Source organism: Peromyscus leucopus, chromosome 10, assembly GCF_004664715.2.
Source record: "Peromyscus leucopus breed LL Stock chromosome 10, UCI_PerLeu_2.1, whole genome shotgun sequence".
Taxonomy (NCBI): Eukaryota; Metazoa; Chordata; class Mammalia; order Rodentia; family Cricetidae; genus Peromyscus; species Peromyscus leucopus.
Genome location: NC_051071.1, coordinates 74,083,706 through 74,102,172, shown reverse-complemented (window position 1 = coordinate 74,102,172; position 18,467 = coordinate 74,083,706). Strand labels below are relative to the sequence as shown.

Sequence of the window (18,467 nt, the reverse complement as noted above, 5' to 3'; positions counted from 1 at the left end):
TCAAAAGAAACTACTCAAATCACTGTTCAACAGCACCTTAGTTTACTTTGCCTTTCCTTCCAGTAACATTCCAAGTCCATAACTTCTTGGTGTGCTTTTCCATCTTGCTGCAAATATTTTGTAGCTATTTAATTGTTGGCAAGTCATTGTCTTTAAAATAGAACAATATCTATTTGTATGATTATTATCAGGGCTGAATATTTGTAAGGAACATGGCATAACTTTTGAGACTCAGAAGGGCCATGTAAGTTGGTATTAAATGCGTTATTCAGAAGAGTGACTGACATTTTGAAGCAAAGGGATTGGGGATGGGTGGAGGGTCAGTGGTCAACATGGTTTCTAGGAGAAAGTATTTAGACACAAAAGACAAAATTGCCTTGTATTTTAGAGACTGTTTGAAAAAAGGTACTTACTATTACCGCATATTTAATTTTTTTTAAAAATTTCTTTAGCCATACTTATGAAGTCTATATTTTATAATTTTAACTGGAAAGAAAGCATTCCATCAATTTTGTTTTGTTATAAGGTCTAAAGGAATCCAGCACAAACGAATCACTATGGAGAGACTGATAGTTTTAATAAAACATAGTAAGCTATTGGTCGAGAAAAGAAAGAACATTTAGATTTCTTTGATTTGTTCATCGGTATCTGTAAAAAAATTAAAATAACATCAGTTTTGTTTAACAAATTGTCAAATTTCTTACACATACAGCAAAATTATTTTTCTTATGAGTTTGTTTTAATAAACTATACAGAATAGTCATTTAAAAATCCATGTCATAATACATGTTTAAAAGAAATAATGGTTTTTCTTCTGCTTTCTTACAGATACAACATCCTTACAATTCTATATTTTTTTTATTTTATTTTATTTTTTATTTTTTTATTTATTTTCTTTATTAGTTTATTTTTTTAATTTATTTTTTTATTAAGTAAATTTATTTTACAACATCATTTAGTTCAACATAATAGCCACAAATTCCCCTGTTCTCCCACTCTCGCTCCCCCCACCCCACACCCCATTCCCACCTCCTCCAGATCAAGGTCTCCCCCGAGGACCGGGATCGACCTGGTAGACTCAGTCCAGCCAGGACCAGTCCCCCCCTCCCAGACCAAGCCAAGTGTCCCTGCATAGGACCCAGGATTCAAACAGCCAACTCATGCAGCAAGCCCAGGACCCGGCACCAACACACAGCTGCCTCCCAAACAGATCAAGCCAAATGACTGTCTCACCCGTTCAGGGGACAATTCTATATTTTTATAGGAATTAAAATAAACATACTTATTAGAGTTTAATTAAAATGCAATGTTACAGTTTATTTGAATGAATATATAGGTATCAAAAATTATGGGCCTGAGTGGCTTTTGATTTAGATCAACACTGTCTCTTGATATTGAATAATTTAAAGAGAATTCTTTCTCCATCTTCCAGAAAGGTAGCATTTTCCCCCTTTATTTCTCATTGAGTATCTTACATGTAATAAATTTGAGACACATGCCTGTGATAATGTGAAATTGTTAAATGTATCTAATATTTTGATATTATTCACTAACAGGTCTCTCATCTTAAATATGAGTAAATAAACAGTGTCAAATAATTTAGCAGTGGTCAAGGTTCAAGTAAAAACTGAAAAAGGTTTAATGTCATTGGGGATGGCTATTGTTAAGGGGTATCACTAATATGAATAATCTCCATTACATTTGATTTCAATATAACTTGAGGCACTGATGTCACTTCAGTTGTTAGAATTTTGATTTGACTGACAGTCAAAATCATGTCTCACCATTTCCTTGTCCAGTGAACATTTATAATCATAACCTTGTAGTAGTTTTGGGGTAGGACAGAGGACCAAGGGATTAGAAATAGTTTAATCATTTTATTTATTTTGCTGATTTTTGATTAAAGAGGGAGTGGGGAGATGCTCAACTGAGCATTTTGGCCATGGCCTTTATTCTTAGGACAGTGATTGAGGTGAGATAGAGGAGTAGAAACTGGGTAAGAATGGAAGCTGATAGATAACATACAAAATGGCCCACGGTCCTTAACTGGCAGCACTTCTCTATAGTTTAGTCTCCTTCCCATTTATTGAAGCTTGTTCCTACATTGATGTCTATTATACAGGATAGCCAGGTCATAATCAATTTGGATCATTTTAAAGAACTTCCTATTCTCAAAACAGCCTGAAAATTTTACACAGGACATACATTCACCATGTCTTAACTTTGGGGCACAGATAACCAGCAACCACACTCCACCTTTTCACTTTCATGTAGTTAAAAAAAAATGGAGACATATATTATATACATATATATTTATACACACACACACACACACACACACACACATATAAAATCTCCAAAGATAGTTTCAGCAGAGGAGATAATCTACAACATCCTTATCTCATTATTATGCATGACTTACAGAAACTCTCTTCTCCAGAAAATCTCACTTCTCTACCTAAAAAGAAAAAGAATATTTTCATTTATTATTAAAATATACTTCATTTGGTAGCACTAGGGCTTTCTTTCCTAGATAATTGAGCAATTCTGAAATGCTTTATAAAAGGTCTAGAGAAATCTGCTTCCAGACACTATGAGTAACAGAAAGTGGATTCCCTCTCTTGTCTGAAACAAATATGTACTTAAAGTTATGCAAAAGGGGCTAGGTGTGGTGGCGCACACCTTTAGGCTTAGCACTCAGGAGGCAGAGGCAGGTGGATCACTGTAAGTTCTAGGCTAGCCTTGGTTACATAATGAGACCCTGCCTGAAAACCAAAATAATTACGAGGAAGAAGAGTTTTTTCATGATTTGAACTTTATGTTGTGAAGAATAGTTAGTAAGACACAGGAAATAGAAAAAAATGGACCAGTAATTAATTGGTTTATCATTTTTTTTACCTGCACAGAGTTCCAGGGATTACACATTATAGGTTAAATGTTGTGTGTGTGTGTGTGTGTGTGTGTGTGTGTGTGTGTAATATGTGTGTGTGCATAGTATATAGGGAAAAACATTAATTCTTCCTATAACACGACAAAGTAAATTTGTCCAGCTAATCAGTTTAAAATTTTTATATGTGTGTTTGTCTGCATTATATATATCACACATACACACACACACACACACACACACACACACACACACACACACCGCACATGTGTGCCTCGGGCATGTGGAGGCCAAAAGAGGGTGCTGGATCCCCTGTAACTAGAGTTACAGTTGGATATGAGCCTCCGTGTGGGTGCTGGGAACTGAACCTGCAAGAAAAAGCGCTCTTAACCACTGTGCTGGCTCTCTAGCCCCGATTCATTATTTTTATCTAACAGAAAGTTTACCAAAGATGTGAAATATGAGAAGATGCGAGAAGGAACAAGAGGCCTGGGGGTTCTGGTGGGTAATCTTCAAATATTCTAATCCCGAAAATTCTTTTCACGGGTATAAGCAAACGCCCTATACACTTTCGATACCTGCCGTTTACTTATTGGCTGTCTACTAAAACAGCATCTCCTAAGAGCTGGTGTGTTTTCTTGTACAGAAGTTGGACGTCCTCCCTTCTGCAAATCCCACACACTGCAGTGGTGAAGAGGGTTAACCTACCTGGTAAAACAGAAAAGGCTGCGGCTCTTGGCTACCAGGTTTGGCCTCAACGGGCTCAGGTGCCTCCACTTTCGCTTCAGTAGGTTCAGCTGGAATAAGCTTTCCCACCACAGACTGGCCCGCAATAGCAACAGGTTCAGTTGCAGGAGCTTGGGCTGCAGCAGCCTCAGCTGCAGGAGGCTTGGCTTCCGCAGCCTGGCCTGCAGCGGGCTCAACTGGTACAGGCGGGGCGACAGCAGGCTCACCTGAAGCAGGTTTGTTTTCAGCAGACTGGTCTGCAGGGGTTTCCCCTGGGATAGCCTGGGCTGCAGCCACAGATTGGGGTGGAGCGGGCTCAGGTATCATGGGATGGGTGGCAGCAGGCTCAGCGGCCCCAGATGGGGCAGGAGCAGGTTCAAGTCCACCAAACTGGGCTGGAGCGGTCTCAGGCGCACCAGCACCGAACTGGCCTAGGGCGGGCTCCGAGGCGGGAGGTTTGGGTTCAGCAGGTGGTGGTTCAAGTTTGATCGCAGGAGGCAGGCCTGAAATAGTTTTGTCCATAGAGAACTCAGGTACCAGACCCTCGCCTACAGGGGGCGCTGCTGCCGGGGGCGCTGCTGCAGGTTCGGCTGCAACAGATGAAACAGAAATCTTTGGAGGTATGACAAAGGGGTATGCCCTGGGAGGAGGCACTGGAGGAGGAGCAGGAGGAGGAGCAGCTGCTGCGGGGTCTGTGGGATAATTAGGGTTTTGGTATATATAGCGAACTTTAGAAGAAGTAGGAATCCAAGGGTATGGAGTTAGCCCTCTCTCAGCTTCAGGATTTCCAGAGAATTTGGTGATGGCATTTCCTTGGTGAGCGTCAAGAGGAGGCAAAAGGAAAGGTGGTAAATTATCATTCCATAAGCCGAATGGGATATTGAGAGATGGAGTAAGTGGGTAGCGATTTCCATAGTAATCCTAAATAGAAAGGAAAGTAATTCATTGTAGTTGATTGTTTATACTCCTACCCATACTCCTAATTCTGTTATGACTGTGGTCATACATTAGTAATGTTTTTAAAAGAACACCCGTTTAATCTTAATAACTAATATGCATTCATAATAACTGAAAGGAAAATAGTTTGAGAAAATCAAATAAACCCAAGCTGCAGGAGAAACACTTTGCATATAGGCAAATGAGTGTTACCTCCTGCAGAATACATTGCCTAGGCTAGGATGGACGTAGATATGCATGAGTGTATTTTAGAAGATTGGCACGGGATGAGAGGACTGGTTGTTCCAGGCTTCTATCCACCATGTTCTTTCTCCATGCCTCCTGCTCTTGGCACCCTCCTTGTCTCTAAATTTTTCCACTTGAGTTCTTCATTTCTATATTCCTCTTCCAGGTATAGGACCATTTGAGACCTGTGTCCTGGATTTGTCCTGTTGTATCAAAGCTTCAGTTCCTTCAAGGAATCGTTATCAGAAGAGTAGGCAGGAAATGTGGAGAATGAACTTGGCTTTACATGTATAATTTTCCCAGTACTATTTTTGTTTTAAGTGAGTAACATTTAAGTAACATTGGTCATGACTTTTTCATCAAATTTTCAAATTCTCCCTTGTGGGAAGACGACCTCCATACGTGCCCTCTGGCTCTTCTAGATTTGTCTATCCCATTCTGGAAGACTGTCAGGAAGCTCAGGTCATAAATTAGGTAAGAATTCACAGAAAATAGGAATGTTTCTTACTCATGTTTACATAATATTTTATATCATATCACAAATCCTTTCATCATCAGACTACCCCTGGTTTACAAATCAGGATCTTAGAATTTTGGTATGCTCTATAGCTACAGCTTGATTATAACTCAAAGAATTCTGACAAACTGCACTTAAGGATTTCATGGCCTGCATTGTCTTATTTAGATTCGTTCCAAAGTGTTTTCCGAACAATGCACTCCTGGCAGATACAGATTCAGTTTTCACATCTTTGAAAGCCCTGCCTTCCTTCTCAACTATACTTTCTATAATGTCAAACTTTATCAGATTCTGTTTCATTTTAACCCACTCAACCTAATCAGCAAGCACAATGATGGGCAGGATGTCAGGGAGGATAAAAAAGGTTTATGATGTATAAGCATGGATGTGGTACACATGCATACATAAGTGGGTCATGAGATGAAAAGAAGTGAACATGTTTCTAAATGAATCCCTTAAGTCCTTCACGGAAAAACATAATAAAATTGAATTATTTAATATTATTTGATAGAAAATGATAACTTAAAGAAAAAGTAGTATAAGCTATATATTAGTATATTTAATTATAGATAGATGTGAATACACTTTACCTCTTCACTGGGTGAGGGTGATTTCTGAAATAAAGAAAAGATTCATTTTAAACTTGATGTCACTGAAAGAATAACACTTCAGATCCCTGCTTACAATTGGAGAGGCTGTGAGCAGTGAAGTTCTTAGAATTTTCTTTTTTAAGAGCCATACATGGTTGCCCTATTTTTAGTTTTCCTATAACTATGTACCATCTTATTATTACTATTTTTCTTTTGAGACAGTATCTTGCTGTTTGAGCTTGGGGCTGTTACTTGATATATAACCCATGCTGATCTCAAAGTTATGGCAGTCCTTCTGGGTTGGTCTCTTGAGATCATGGGCATGTACCACGATACCTGATTTTCAGTAAACATTCTTTAAATGTGGTATGATGCCTGACAATGTTAGTGAAGGAAGAATGTGAGAATCAGTGAGACCATGGCAGGGGGGAGGAGGGCATCCACTACTACTATTCTGCTAAATGGACATAGCAATAAAATAACTTTTCATGACTTACTGCTATACCCATAGATCATGCACTGCTCAATCATCACCAGAGAAGCTTCCTTTTGCAGTAGATGGCAATTAACACAGAGATCCACAACTGGACTACATGCAGACAGTGAGAGACCTCGGAGCACTTAGCCTTAAAAGAAATGTCTTTATCAGACCTCTGGATTCAGGTTCAGGGATCTTTAAAGAAGAGGAGGCAGCAAGATTGTAAATGCCAGAGGTGGTGAATGGCTCCAAGGACAGTGTCTTCCAGACACAGAACTGATCCACGTATGAACTCACATAGATGGTGACAGCATTCACAAGACCTTCACAAATTCCGACTAGACACAAACCCAACACAGGGAAGAGGGAGTGGGTACATACTCCTACCAAGAAGCTATTTGCAATTGATATCTGCTGCTAGAGGAAAAACTGGCTTTCTCTGATGGAGTGATGCACTCCAGGGCAGACCTCATGCTCCAGAGTAATTTATCAATACCAAACAGACACCTTGTTTTTTTGTATGTTCTTTTCCTTTGTTATTGCTTAGTATTTTTTTGTCTTCTTGGTTTTTGTCTTGTTTTGTTTTCCTGTATATTTTTTTTTGGGGGGGGCTTTTTTTTTGAGAGAGAAAGAGTATGAAGTTGGGTGGGTAGGGAGGTGGGAGAATCTAGGAGGACTTGGGAGAGGAGAAAAACTATGATCAAAATATATTGTATGAAAAAAATTTAAAAGTAACAAAAATGTTATGTAAATAAATAATATTTAAAGAATGATGTGATATACAGGGCTGAGGTAATGGCCCCGTCTGTAAAGAGGCTGTTGTACAAACATGAAGACCTGCCTTTTATCTCCAGCATTCATACCAAAGCCAGATGTAAGATTTAGAGAAAGGGGTAAATATGGTTCAAACACATCGTATAAAACTTGAAACTCTCAAAGAACTAATAAAACATAAAGAATATTATACACGTGGAATTATTTTCTTTGAAAAGCCAGACACAGATGTATTCACCTATCATTTCAATTTTGGGGGTGGGCAAGATAGGACATGAAGATAGGAGGATGTCTACAGCTTTTTGGCCAGTCAGTCTTGCCTAATCGCTGAATGAGTAAGAGAAGGGACCTTGACTTGAAATATAAGGTAAAGAGCAACTAAGATACCAACTTCAACTTCTGTTCTCCACACATATGTGCACACGTACCATCATACACATGCACAGCCCCCTATGAATACATGACTGCACACTCAGAACACTATGGATCTTCAAGCATTTCTCTGTTTACTAGTTCCAATGTTTCTATACTTCCACTTAAATTTCTTATTCACAACCTATTTAGAGACTTGAGTACCAGAGCCGAAACTTCTTATTCATTTTTATGTCTAGTTCCTTGTTTACAACAGGTAGCTATGTTATGTCTTCATTTGTGCTTACTACAAAATCTTAGCTATGAAATGAGGCCTTCAGCATAACATCTCAGTCAATGAACATTTTTTTCAGGGATGAAGTATTCTAAGCTTTTTCTTGAATAGTAGCGTTTCTTTCTTATGTATACATACACACACACAGTGTGTGCTTTGTGGTACACTGGTTGTAGGCACTGGGATCCTTGCTATTACAAAATGCAGCCAGGTTTCCTTTTGAAACTCCTGGAATACTAAACCTGCAGCCAGCCAAACTTTCCAATTAAAATGTAATATTGCTTTCCAATTTTAGATTGATTTTCTAGAATTTCTAATCTTAAATTATTTCAATCGATCATTTTCCCATATTCCCTAAGGTATGAGATATGCACAAGAAATAATATCCCAGGACAGGCACAGGGGCAAAGTCAATTATTTTTATTATAGGGTAAGGCACTGCCAAATCTGATGATCATTAACTTAAAAATTAAAAATAACTTTTCAGTTTTGAAAAGTTTTAAAGATTTCCAGTAAGTTTAATTGTTTTTATTCGAAAGCGTTTACATCACAGGCCATTTCTTTTGGTCTGTCTTTACTACACTTTCCTATCAATGCATAACACACTCATGGATAAGATCACTTGTAACTTTCTGATCACATGTTTATCATCAGAATTTGAGGCAAATATTATAAATAACTGAAGAAAAAATATCAGTAAGTACTTTTGTTTCCTACATGGACTAATTCATGGCTATTTGCTGCACAGAGATCATCTAACTCCTTGGGTTATGCATGCAGATTTTTTCTAGTTTCCAATATCTAGAAGAAATTCAGTCAGGCATGATGGTAGGTGTCTATAATCCCAACACTTGGGAGGGAGAAGCTAGAGGATTAAAATTAAACATCATGGTCAGAGACACAGAGAGTTTGAGGCCACCCAGGGCTACATGAGACCTTTTCTCAACCTCTCCTCTTTAAAAGAAAAACAACCCATATACAACAAAATATATAATTGAATATAAAGTTGCTCAGCATCTTATGCTTTCTTATCTAATATTTCATGTCACCATTGTCTAATCAGTTATAGTAAGTACAAATTAATCAATATCATAGAGGCATGACGTTAAATCAGGACATAACAAACTTGTACTACATCATGAAAGGAGCATTTAATGCTTCTGGTCATCAGAAATGAAGGCTTGCTGGTACGTATGTTTATCACAAATATACTTATATTCCATAAATTTTGTCATCTAATATGAAGAAATTAATAAAACAAATATTTTAATAGCAATCAAAGTCAATTGCATTGCCAAGAAAATAGAGAATCTTTAAATAAAATATACTTTAATGATAAAACATGTATTTTTATAGAAATTGAAAGGTTTTACCTTATAAATGAAGGGATAACGCCTCTAAAACAAAGAAAAATATTTTAATGTGGTTATTTTTTTTGAAAACACCCACACTCCAACTTTCCTATTAGTGATGAAATTTTTTCTTAATAGGAGTCTCTGGTCTGAATTGAGTACCTTTCATAATCATTGTGATGGTTTGGACAGGAAGTTTTATTTTGGCTGAATAGAATTTAGTTTGCAACACTGTGTATGCAGGGAAATCTTTGCCATATGCAAGGTCATTCGGCTGTTATCCATGAGTGTTGTTTTGACTTTTCTCTTTCACCACCCTGGTGTTGGTGTGTGTGTGTGTGTGTGTGTGTGTGTGTGTGTGTGTGTGTGTGTGGTGTGGTGTGTGTGTATGTATGTGTGTGTGTATGTGTGTGTGTGTATGTGTGTGTGTGTATGTGTGTGTGTGTGTATGTGTGTGTGGTGTGGTGTGTGTGTGTATGTATGTGTGTGTGTATGTGTGTGTATGTGCGTGTATGTGTGTGTGTGCGTGTATGTATGTGTGTGTGGTGTGGTGTGTGTGTATGTATGTGTGTGTATGTGTGTGTGTGTGTATGTGTGTGTGTGTGTGTATGTGTGTGTGTATGTGTGTGTATGTGTGTGTGTATGTGTGTGTGTATGTGTGTGTATGTGTGTGTGGTGTGGTGTGTGTGTGTATGTATGTGTGTGTGTGTTAGATCTTTTTGTAGATCTGTACATTGTTTTCTAATGAAGCTTCATTATGTCTTATGAATTCACCACAGGTAAGGTACCCTAAAGAATAAAATCTAGTATAGGAAAATCAACATACACTGTTTTAAGAATTAGACATTAATTTAGGTGCATTTAAGGGACATAATAACATTTTGAAATTTAGCCAAGACACTAATAATAATTAGAAGTGTAAAGTTGTCTGACTTTCTACTCCATCTTTGAAATTTTGCTAAGTACTTTCAGTAATTATCTTATTTAATATTCAAAGCAATTACTTGGAGTAGTTGTTCCTGCTTTCCCGACGAGAAAATTTCACACACTCATTTGCTAGTATTAAAACTGCTGTCGGTCTAGGTGTTATGAGGCCACACCTTTAGTCCCAGTATCCAGAAGGCCAAGGCAGAAAATACTTGGAGTTTGAGGCCAGCTTGGTCTCCATAAGGAGTTCCAGGCAAGCCAGGACTACCTAGTGTAATTCTGAATGAAAAAAAAAATTAATCTAGAGCCTCATCAATTCACATCACACTCATTTACTTCTGCCCCACTGAGTATCCTTTGATTCACTATTTTAAATCCCATAGCTGTCTCAGCAATGGGATTTCACTGCAGGAGAAACCCTGTTAAGATTATACAGGATTCTAGTTCTCTGTAAGGCTTTCTCCTTCCAGCTTCCTGCTTCTGAACTCCCCTCTTCTCCAAGCTGTTGACTTGCTCCATGTTTTAGAACCCATTGTTTTTGCTTTTGAAAATGTCCTTTCTAGATTTTTGACAAAGCCAAACTTATGCCCACACACGTTTCTCTGATGACGTGCATGAGCGCTGTACTGACTTGGCCTTCAGAATGACTTCCCGCTGCCGCTTAGCTGGTGTGTTCACCCACTGTTCAGATCTGGAGAGTGCAGTTACTTACCCTCTTTGCAAAAGCGACGCACATGACGCAGGCCCAAAGAAGCAGCTTCATTTTGATTGACCCTGTGAACATGAATAGTAGAATTTGCTTTCCAGAAAGGATACGCTATGTTTTAAATTGCCTCTTTCAGAGAGAAAGAGATGCCACGCGGGTTTACTAGTCTGACAAGAAGGTCATGGAACAGAAAGCCTCTCCTGCTATTTCACTACTGCCAGCATGGCTAAAGAGGGGTGACACTGAAGTCCAGTCATTTTTTCCTCTCTTTACAGTAATTAATCAATTTCTAATTATATTTTCTTTATATGGAAGAAAATTCACTTTGTTATTCCAAGGACATCTTTTGCAATTAATGTGTTTTGGAGGACCTATCAGGAAATAGAACTGTTTTAAGTAGTCACACTGTGGGGTGCCTTATTAAGAGTTTGCATCTATGGACTCAACAGGAGACTAGTATCACCTACCTGGAAAAATTTCTCACTTTTAATTTTTTTTTTTGCTATTAGCATATTAGACCTCTAATTACCTCAACTTTTATGTCACTTAAGAATAAAGGAGTTGGGCTGGAGAGATGGCTTAGTGGTTAAGAGCATTGATTGCTCTTCCAGAGGTCCTGAGTTCAATTCTCAGCAACCACATGGTAGCTCACAACCATCTGTAATGGGATCAGATTCCCTATTCTGGTGTATATATAAAATACATGAATAAATAAATCTTAAAAAAAGAATAAAGGGGTACTTATATATTTTTGGGGGGCCCAACAAGTCCCCAGTTGCTTTGTTGTTAAGGTTTACTGCTCAACACATAAAACATCCCCATTCTTTTAAAAATATCTCCATACATAGACAATATTTCAATGTCATTCTGAGTTCCCAAATGTGAAAAATAGAAGTATCCAATCCGACTTTTGTCTTATCAAGAACAATAACATTACACTGGGCGGTGGTGGCGCATGCCTTTAATCCCAGCACTTGGGATGCAGAGACAGGTGGATCTCTGTGAATTTGAGGCCAGCCTGGTCTACAGCGTGAGATCCAGGACAAGCTCCAAAGCTACAGAGAAACCATATCTTGAAAAACAAAAACAAAAATAAAGAAAATGAAATAATAATATTAAATCCTTGGTCTATCTGAAACGACCATTTAAATGATCAATATATTTAAGGTGTGTTAAAAACCGTTTATAGTTATATATTAAATTTTTATAATTGTTTCCACAATTTTTATTTATTTTCTATAACCTATAATTTTGGTGGTATAGGCACTAATTTTATGCTATGTATAGTCTAATAATAGGAGGGAATTCTAAGTCTGTTAGATGAGACTATGTACAGTTGCTGCTGAATCTTTAAGAAAGTGTAGTTTGTATGTTTACAGGAAAAGGCCTGGAAGAAAACACACTGTGTCCATGTCTCACTTTTCCCAACTCTTGCTCAGCTATTTAAATGTTCAAGATGTTTTGGGCCACATGTTGCATGATTTCTATTGTGATCCTTGGGTGGCACACCAGGTTTTTATCAAGACATTAAAAAATAATAGTAGATATAATGCTATTTAAAAATTACCATGTGTGGTAAACATTTATGTCATTCTGTTTACACATGAGTAGCATTAGAGAATTCTGGGAAAATCCTCAGAGACATTTCTTGAGTTATTGGTTTAATTATCTTAATGTCTTAGAATATATATATATATATATATATATATATATATATATATAGTTTTGTTTAGTTTTGCAATTGTTCTTCACTGGAAATTTCAGAATTTACTGTGCCCACATTCAGAGCTCAACAGGGTGGGTGGGACCTCATTTTGAGATGATTCCTGCATTTCTGTTTTTAACCTTAGTTTCTCCTACCCTATTTTCATCCCTTCTCAGAATAATCATGCCTACCTTTGTTAGCCACTACAATCTCTTTAGAAGTGATCACATATGTATCTTAACACATGTAAATTTTACCTTGCAGTATAGTATAACTAGTATATAATTAGCATGACTTAGTGATTGGCTATATACATTTAGCTTACAGATTAGTGCAACTCTCAGTTCTCAGCAGAGAATTTTCTTTGTGAGTGGAAGGTTATTAATGAAGAAGCTCACAACCAGTCAAAGTGCAGAAAGCGTCTGTGGAATGCTCACAGCAAATGTGATATCTATATAACCTGCTTCCCCAAGGCTCAGGGGACTACTTTGAGAGAGCGGCAATATTGCAATATCATCAGAGCCAAAGGTTAGGGAAGACCAGGGTATGGTGATATTTTGTTTGTGCTCTAACGAATAAGGCTTGCCTGGAGGTCAGAGTAGAGCTAGCCACTAGTTAACCACAGAGGCCAAGCAGTGGTGGCACACACTTTTAATGCCAGGACTTGGGAGGGGGAAGCAGGAAGATCAGGAGTTCAAGGCCACCCTGGGTTACAGGAGATTGATCCAATCTAAAAGAGTAACAGAGCCAGGTGGTGGAGGCTCTCAGATTTAATTCCATCACTTGGGATGTCTTTGAACCCAGGACTTGAAACACACATGCTTTTAATCCCAGCAGTAGGGAGGTGGAGACAGGAAGAGATATGGTAGGACGGAGAGAGGAATATAAGGTGGGAGGAGACAGGAGCTCACCCAATGAGGTGAAAGGTGACTGTGACTTGCTCCTTTGTCTCTCTGATCTTTCAGCATGTACTCTGATATCTAGCTCCAGGTTTTTATTATTAAGACCAATTAGAATTTGTGCTGCACCAGGGTAAAAGAGATCTTCTGGACATGACAAGACCAGGGCACTTACGAACTCATGGTCGTGGTGGTTGCCTTGGCAAGACCCTTAGACGATCAAACCAATCAGCATTCCAACATTGCAAGGTGCCGGGGTGGGGTGGGGGCTCACAAGCTCCCAGAATGGCAGGGCAGCACGGAGTGGGAGGATCACAAGCTCCGTTCCTGAGAGATATTGACAACTTACGGCCTCTGGGAGAAGAGCCAGTTTTATTTTTATAAGTGTTATGGTCACTGCTAGATAGACCCCAGTCCAGGAGATGGCTCCACACCCTGGGTGGATGGGCAACAGAAACAAGAATCTGTGGGATCAGTTATAAACCACAGGGTCCAATTTGTTGAGGGAAGGTGTCAGTGTTTGGGGTGCATCTGGGAGAGGTTAGGGAAAGTAATGGAGGGTGGATGTGATGAAAATAAATTGTATGCATGTATGAAATTCTCACAGACTTCAAATGCAGAAAATCAAGAAAAATGTCTGATGATTATAAAAATGCTACAATCAGTTAACATAGATTTTGCAACTCTCAAATCCAGCGCTTATCATAACTTGAGTGGCTTGAAGATTCTAATGGGAAGGGCAGAAAAGATGAACATTCACAGAGGAAATTTTGGCAAAGAGATAAGAACTATTTGAAAGGACATAATGTACATGCCAGGAAGCAAAGATTTAATAATGGAGAAATGGAATGTTTTTAAATAGTTGGTGCAAAACATCCCAGGAAAACATCAGAGAACTTAGATATTCCTCAGAGAAATGACCAATATGAAACCCAACCTGAACAGTGAATCTCCCTATAATGGATTTTTAACTAGCATTCAATACTGGGCACACGTTCTCTCTCAAGGGGTGAGGTTCTCCTCATTAGTAGTGCCACATAGCACAGTGGGCACACTGAATACACAGGCCACCGATGGTCTTTCTTCCCTGCAGCTGGAACAGAATTTTCTGGAACTATGAGATCTGTCCTGGAGGGAAGAAGCTTCCAGTTCATTTCTAGCTTACTTCCTCCATCTTGTGCTCCTGAGGTGTGTGGTATCAGCAACAATAGGTCTTATCACCTAGTTCTGGGGTAATCAAATGGAATGACAAAAGCCCACAGTGTTTAATCATTTTCAGTTTAAAAAGGCTGACTGATGGTAAGTAGGATTTTTTTTTTGTCTTAACTTTGAAGATAACCTTTAGTTAGTAATTCCCCCCCCCCCACTTATTTCAGGGAGGTCATGCCATGTATTTTTTATTCTGTTAGATTTATTTTATCTTAGATTTCCATGTCATCTTGGTTTATTGACTTTTTTTCTGCTTGCAATTAGTAATAATCACTGCTAATGATTTAACATTCTATTTTGACTATTACTTACTCATAGACCCACTACTATACATGAAAATTCCATCACCCTAGGACTTCCCTTGAGTGGCTCCTATGTATTCATATCCTTTCCTTTCCCATAACATTTAGCAACCACTCAATGATTTTTTCAATTTCACATTTCTGGTTCTTTCCCTTTCATTTTTTGTCATATTCTTTTTCTTTTTATTTCCTTCTTCCAACTTTCCTTTTCATCCTCTCTTCTCATCTGTCCCTCCATCTTTACTTTCTTTAGTTATTTATTGCTATCCTGTACTACTGTAGGTCTTGGAGATTTATATGAGAACTATAATTATGTATATAAAAAAGGAATCTAGGAAAAAGTTATGTGGGAGTACTTGACATTCACTGATCTCAAAGCACTACTTATCAATAAAGAAGTTGAAAAGCTATATTTAAACCTAGTTTTTATTATTTCAGAATGGAATATTAAAAATGTGTAATACCCAGACCATTGCCATGAGATTTGACAATGTAGAAAATGCATAAGCATAGGTCAAGTTTTTTTGTTAGTTATGAGTTCATCTTCCACAAACACTGGATTTTAGAAAACTGATGGACCAGAACATATCCTGTTATTTTGTGGTCGTGGGAATGTGCTTTCTTTTAGTCCATGAATAATTGCTAAATTTTGAAAATGTCAGAAGGTTTAATTTACAAGTTAATTGTTCAGAAAAGTTATCATTAAATATATTTTTATGAATGTGAAATACATGGCTGGGTTTTTGTAATGTGCTTTATGTTTTAATATTTTCCAAACCTCTAGTGGTGTCACCAAATGAAAAAAAAAAAAAAAAAACAAGTGGATAACAATCATATCAATCCAACTATGCCGCTGAGATCATCTTGAATCTGGACTCTTTGAAAACCCTCAAAGCTTACTTACAATGGCAACAGGAGACATGATTGGTTGCTTTGTTACAGTTTGGCCTGTTATAACAAAATACTGGTTCCAAAATATATGAAATAAGTTCAGTGCTAGACAATGTCTTGAGTAACAGAGACTTGAAAGAATCGATGCTTATTCCTTAATTTTTATATTACAGTTATAAAATTTTCTGTGAAAGCAGCAAATATAGGATGATACTCCAGAGATAATTGTGTCATATGGGAGAACTGGCAGCACATTTGAGGTGGACTTAGAGAATTGGAAACTACTTTTTAATCAGTGAATCATCAGTATAAATTTAAATGATTAAGTGAGTCAGATTATATAGAAAACATGTAAAGTTAGAAAATATGCAGCTGAGATGAAAACCTTAGAAAATATCAATCTTTGTATAGATAATGGGAACCCACAAAAAAAAATACCTTGGAGAAATAGCCAAAGAAAATGTAAGAATTATTAGAAATTATGTCATGACAAGAATCAAGTGGAGTGGCGCTCTTGCAAGAAACATTTCATTTCTGATATAAATTTATCATCGTCGAGCTACAACTTCAGTAGTTATATTACAAATAAAATATTTTTTAATAGTAGTAGGATTAGTCCAGAGACTATGTAAGATACCTTAAAAAGTAATGCCTGGCCAACTTTAAGTAATAAAATCATTATTACTTCTGATGAAACATTCATTCAAGGGGATAGAAAACTGAGGAAATAAAAAACATGAAAAGAGTTATTAGCTTTGAAGATCACATACCTGTAGAAACTTGAGAGGAGAGTTAAATTTACTTTCAGATTTAAATCATGTTATCAGCATATTACACCAAGATTAAAATAAAGTTATCAATGTGAGTTGTGTTTTTATTCCATGGATTCAATATTGCCATATAGAAAGTGAAATATCTTTGAAACTTAAGGTAATTCTAGGAAGACTGCTAACTTTAATTCTGTCAGGTAAAGAAACTGATGAGATATCCTTAGCGACCATCAAAGTTTAGACTATAAACTTACTTTGAGACCCGGATGCTTAGAGGAAACAGAAGCAAACATTCATTTCAGAGTCTTAAGTGGCCAGATATTGGCCGGTGTAGAAAGGCAGAAGAATTGTATCAGCTATGAGGATAATATTTTAAATTATCAAGGATGAAGTCTGGGAGAAGTGAGGCCACCAGAGAATGTAGCAGACAGAATGTGGCATCATCAGATTGCTATGGAATGGAAGGTTCTAAGAGGACAAAGAGGAGTTCTTATAGCTTCTAACTGTCTACCTTTTCAAAATAGATATCAGAGTCGCCCTTTTCAGGAAAACTGTTGAGTCTTTAGACTGTACAGGAAAGGAGCTAAGGCTAAGGGTACATGGTAGACTGAACTATGCTGTTGGAGTAAAGGACAGGGGTAGTTTATAGAGTCAAAGATACAGACTTTATCCATTGCCTTGGCATCAAAGACATCCTGCAGTGCTACCTACAAAACCTATCTAGTGCTTCCTTTGTAAATGAATGTGTAAAACAGATTCCTAAACTGAAGTGAATACCACCTTTCATCCCTGCTGCTTTATCTGCTTCTCAATTCTTCCCCCATCCCTCTGGAAGTACTGATCTACTCAGTTGCCCCCTGCAACTCACACAGCCATTGGCTGCATGCGTTTGTCATTCTGCTATTTGAGAACACCGCAAATGGAGGGACTATGTTCTAGCTGAAGTGACCAAGGTAACACCAGTTTGTCCCGACTCTATTTCATGATTTCTTGGGCAGTTCTCAGCCCTCTATACCAGCAGTCACGTCTGCCTTTGGAACACACTTGAGATTTTCAAGACAATGACCATGGTCCAGACGTGTTAACCAAACAAGTTTAAGAAAGTATAAGTAAAATATAATTATCACGTAATGTCTGAAATAACTACTTTGTCCTGTCAAAAATAAGTGTTGCAAGGCTACTCTCCTCTAACCTTCATTTAACATTTATGTTATTGTGTTTTGTCCTTTAAAAATGCTATGTCCCTGGGCTTTAGCTCCAAGAGATCCGGAGGTATTAGCCCTCTTTTTATCACTAGTCAAAGAGAAGGGATTTATAAACTCTTAATTGGCTTAATCAGCATAATGGTCTATATCTTTCTCATGTGGATTATTTCACTAGCAGGATTCTGTTCTTAGTGTCTGATTCCTTTCTTGTGACTATGAAATTGGGGAGAACATGAAGCGCTTTGGTGAAGCTTTGGGATTAATGCTGTGGCAAACTGTAAGCAGAAATAGGCAGAGACAGGGTGAAATAATGGTTTAATAGAACCATGAGCCTACAAGTCTTTGAGTTATGATTCAGTTGTTGAAGAACTTCATATTACAGTCACTAGCCTTCTGGTTCAGTATAAGTAATACAAATTACAATCGCACACAAAAGAGTGCGCTTAAAATTTTATTTTTTGGAAAGTAATGTAGTTCAGTGACACAGCAACAGTAGTGAAAAGACATTTAATCGTCATCAACCCTGCTGAGATGAAACCCAGATATAGACCTAACACATTCAACGTAAACAAGAATAGAAACCATTCAGGAGCTGCTTTGCAGCCTTCCTATGGCTCAGCATTTCTGTCTCATTTACATATCTGTCCCAATATACTGGAACTAAGAAGTAATTGCAATAGGAAAGAAAGTGGAGATGTGGA

General features: G+C 37.7%; 1 protein-coding gene across 1 annotated transcript; it reads right to left on the bottom strand.

Moving 5' to 3' along the window:
• Positions 1 to 552: 552 nt before the first annotated feature.
• Prr27 (proline rich 27) lies at positions 553 to 16,999 on the bottom strand. The gene is made up of 7 exons (XM_037209338.1): positions 16,816 to 16,999; positions 10,792 to 10,853; positions 9,174 to 9,197; positions 5,903 to 5,926; positions 3,596 to 4,534; positions 2,423 to 2,458; positions 553 to 648 (listed from the first exon to the last, which is right to left on the bottom strand). Exons 2-6 carry the CDS (start codon positions 10,840 to 10,842, stop codon positions 2,447 to 2,449), a joined length of 1,050 nt encoding a protein of 349 aa, XP_037065233.1. The 5' UTR covers positions 10,843 to 10,853; positions 16,816 to 16,999; the 3' UTR covers positions 553 to 648; positions 2,423 to 2,446.
• Between the last annotated feature and the right edge of the window lie 1,468 nt (positions 17,000 to 18,467).